Raw genomic sequence first — 2,308 nt, 5'->3', positions numbered from 1 at the left:
GCTGGGATTACAGGTGTGAGCCACCATGCCCAGCCTCCTTTTTGACTTTTGTACTAACTTTTCAAACATATTTAAAATGGATAAGGGATTGGATACTGAAGAAAAAAGAAGCAAAGAATATTATTAGGTTACTGACAATAAAACCTAGAAGATGGTTGCTGAAGTTTCTTGAAATGAACAGTAGTTGAGTGAGGAAGTTAGGAAACACAGTTGATCTATAAAAGTATTTAAGAAGTCCCAAATCCCTAATATAAAATATGTGTAACAAAAATAATGAGATAGTATTTCACACATTAAATCAGCAAAAAATGCATCAAAAACAATAAACTCCAGTGTTGACAATGTTGCAAGTAAATAGGTATATTCCCATCACTGGAAACAAATTTTCTGAAAATCAATTTATGTTGCACATGCTAGAAGCATTACAATCCAACCTACTCTTTAGGCAGTTGGATTTAGGTAGCTTCATGTTTTGTGTTGTAATTAATAACCACGGTGTGGAAGGATTTACCTACAAGGGTGCTCAAAGCAGTATTGTTTATATGGAGTACAAAACAAAACCGGTAACACACAGAAGCAAATTAAGTGTCCATGAATATGGTATGACTTCAATACAATGTGCTACAAATTTACACCAAAATGCTGTGCAAGAAAATCATATTGTAGAATAATATCTAAGTCAGAAATCATCAGGACATTCTTGAGAGAAAAAAAACATAAAAAACCAAATACTATGATTCAGTTTCTTGTAAATATGCACATATAAGAATGCACAGGGAAAAATTAGAAAGTTTACTAATAGTTTGTAATATATGAAACACCCGCTGTTCCTAGTAACTGTGCTAAACGCTTTGCAAGGCACCTAAAATAAGCAATATTAATATCCCCATTCTGTAGGTGAGGCAAATGGGCTTCTGAGAGGTTATGTAACTTGCCTAAGGTCACACAGCTCGTAAATAGTTAAGCTGGAATTTTTTTTGTTTTTTTCTTCTGAGACAGAGTCTTGCTCTGTCACCCAGGCTGGAGTGCAGTGGCGCAATCTCAGCTCACTGCAAGCTCTGCCTCCCGGGTTCACTCCATTCTCCTGCCTTGGCCTCCCGAGTAGCTGGGACTACAGGCACCTGCCACCACGCCCAGCTAATTTTTTTTTGTATTTTTAGTAGAGACGAGGGAGCTGTACTTTAAGCCCCCAGATCTAGGTGGTGTGACATGCTAAACAGACCTCATCACCTCTGTCTCGGGCATAGGACCCAGCACACAAAAAGTGCTCAAAGAACTTTTCTGGGAAGAAGGAAGAGGAAATTAAAAGAGGAGGAGAGATGAAAGAGGGCTGTACCTGGTGTCTTTTAGCGTTGAAACTTCAGCATTGACACTGGAAAGCCTCTGCCTCAGGATCCACAAGGTCCAGGTCAGGAGGATGGAGTTGATCTGCAAAGTCAAGCAGAAGGATGGAGAGGCTGGATATACAAATGGACAAGGGCCAGAACACCTATAAAAGGAGAACTCTGGGCTGGGCGAGGTGGCTTACGTAGGTAATCCCAGCACTTTGGGAGGCCGAGGCCGGCGGATCAGGATGTCGGGAGATCAAGACCGTCCTGGCGAACACAGTGAAACCCCATCTCCACTAAAAATACAAAAAGTTAGCCAGGCATGGTGGCATGCGCCTGTAGTCCCAGCTACTCGGGAGGCTGAGGCAGGAGAATGGTGTGAATCCGGGCGGCAGAGCTTGCAGTGAGCCGAGACCGTGCCAGCCTGGGCGACACAGTGAGACTCCATCTCAAAACAAAAAAAGAAAAAGAAAAGAAAAGAAAATTCTGGCCAACAGAGGAAACAAGGTAACTGTTCTGTCTAGGCTTTGAATCTTAGTGAAGAACAAAGAGAAAAGAAAAGAGAGGAGAGAGACAGAGTAGAGGAAGCAGGGGAAGAGAGGGGTAAGGAAGAGGATGAGGGCCGGCTGCCAAGGCTCACACCTGTAATCCCAGCACTTTGGGAGGCTGAGGTGGGAGGATGGCTTGAGCCTAGAAGTTCAAGACCAGCCTGGGCCACACGGTGGCACGCACCTGTAGTTCCAGCTACTTGGGAGGCTGAGGCAGGAGGATTGATTGAGCCCGAAAAGTGAGGCTGCAGTGAACCATGATTGCACCACTGCACTCCAGCCTGGGCAACAGAGTAAGACCCTGTCTCAAAAAAAAAAAAAGAAAAAGAAAAGGATGAGGACAAGGAGGAGGAGGAGGAAGATGAGGAAGAGGAGGACAAAGAGGAGGAGAAGGAGGAGGGGAAAGAAAAGAACCCCAGCTCTGGCCTTCCA

The 2,308-nt window shown here is 43.9% G+C and overlaps 1 protein-coding gene across 2 annotated transcripts in view; it reads right to left on the bottom strand.

Moving 5' to 3' along the window:
- The window catches only part of ADGRE1 (adhesion G protein-coupled receptor E1), a 60,007-nt gene that overhangs the window by 6,546 nt on the left and 51,153 nt on the right, over positions 1-2,308 (bottom strand). For both annotated transcript variants that reach the window (XM_011943549.1, XM_011943550.1), the window contains one exon: positions 1,337-1,428. In XM_011943549.1, coding sequence (XP_011798939.1) covers positions 1,337-1,428 — 92 coding nt within the window. The remainder of the gene's footprint in view (positions 1-1,336; positions 1,429-2,308) is intronic.

The sequence above is a fragment of the Colobus angolensis genome, unplaced genomic scaffold, assembly GCF_000951035.1.
Source record: "Colobus angolensis palliatus isolate OR3802 unplaced genomic scaffold, Cang.pa_1.0 Scaffold22, whole genome shotgun sequence".
Taxonomy (NCBI): Eukaryota; Metazoa; Chordata; class Mammalia; order Primates; family Cercopithecidae; genus Colobus; species Colobus angolensis.
This window is presented reverse-complemented; position numbering and strand designations above follow the sequence as displayed.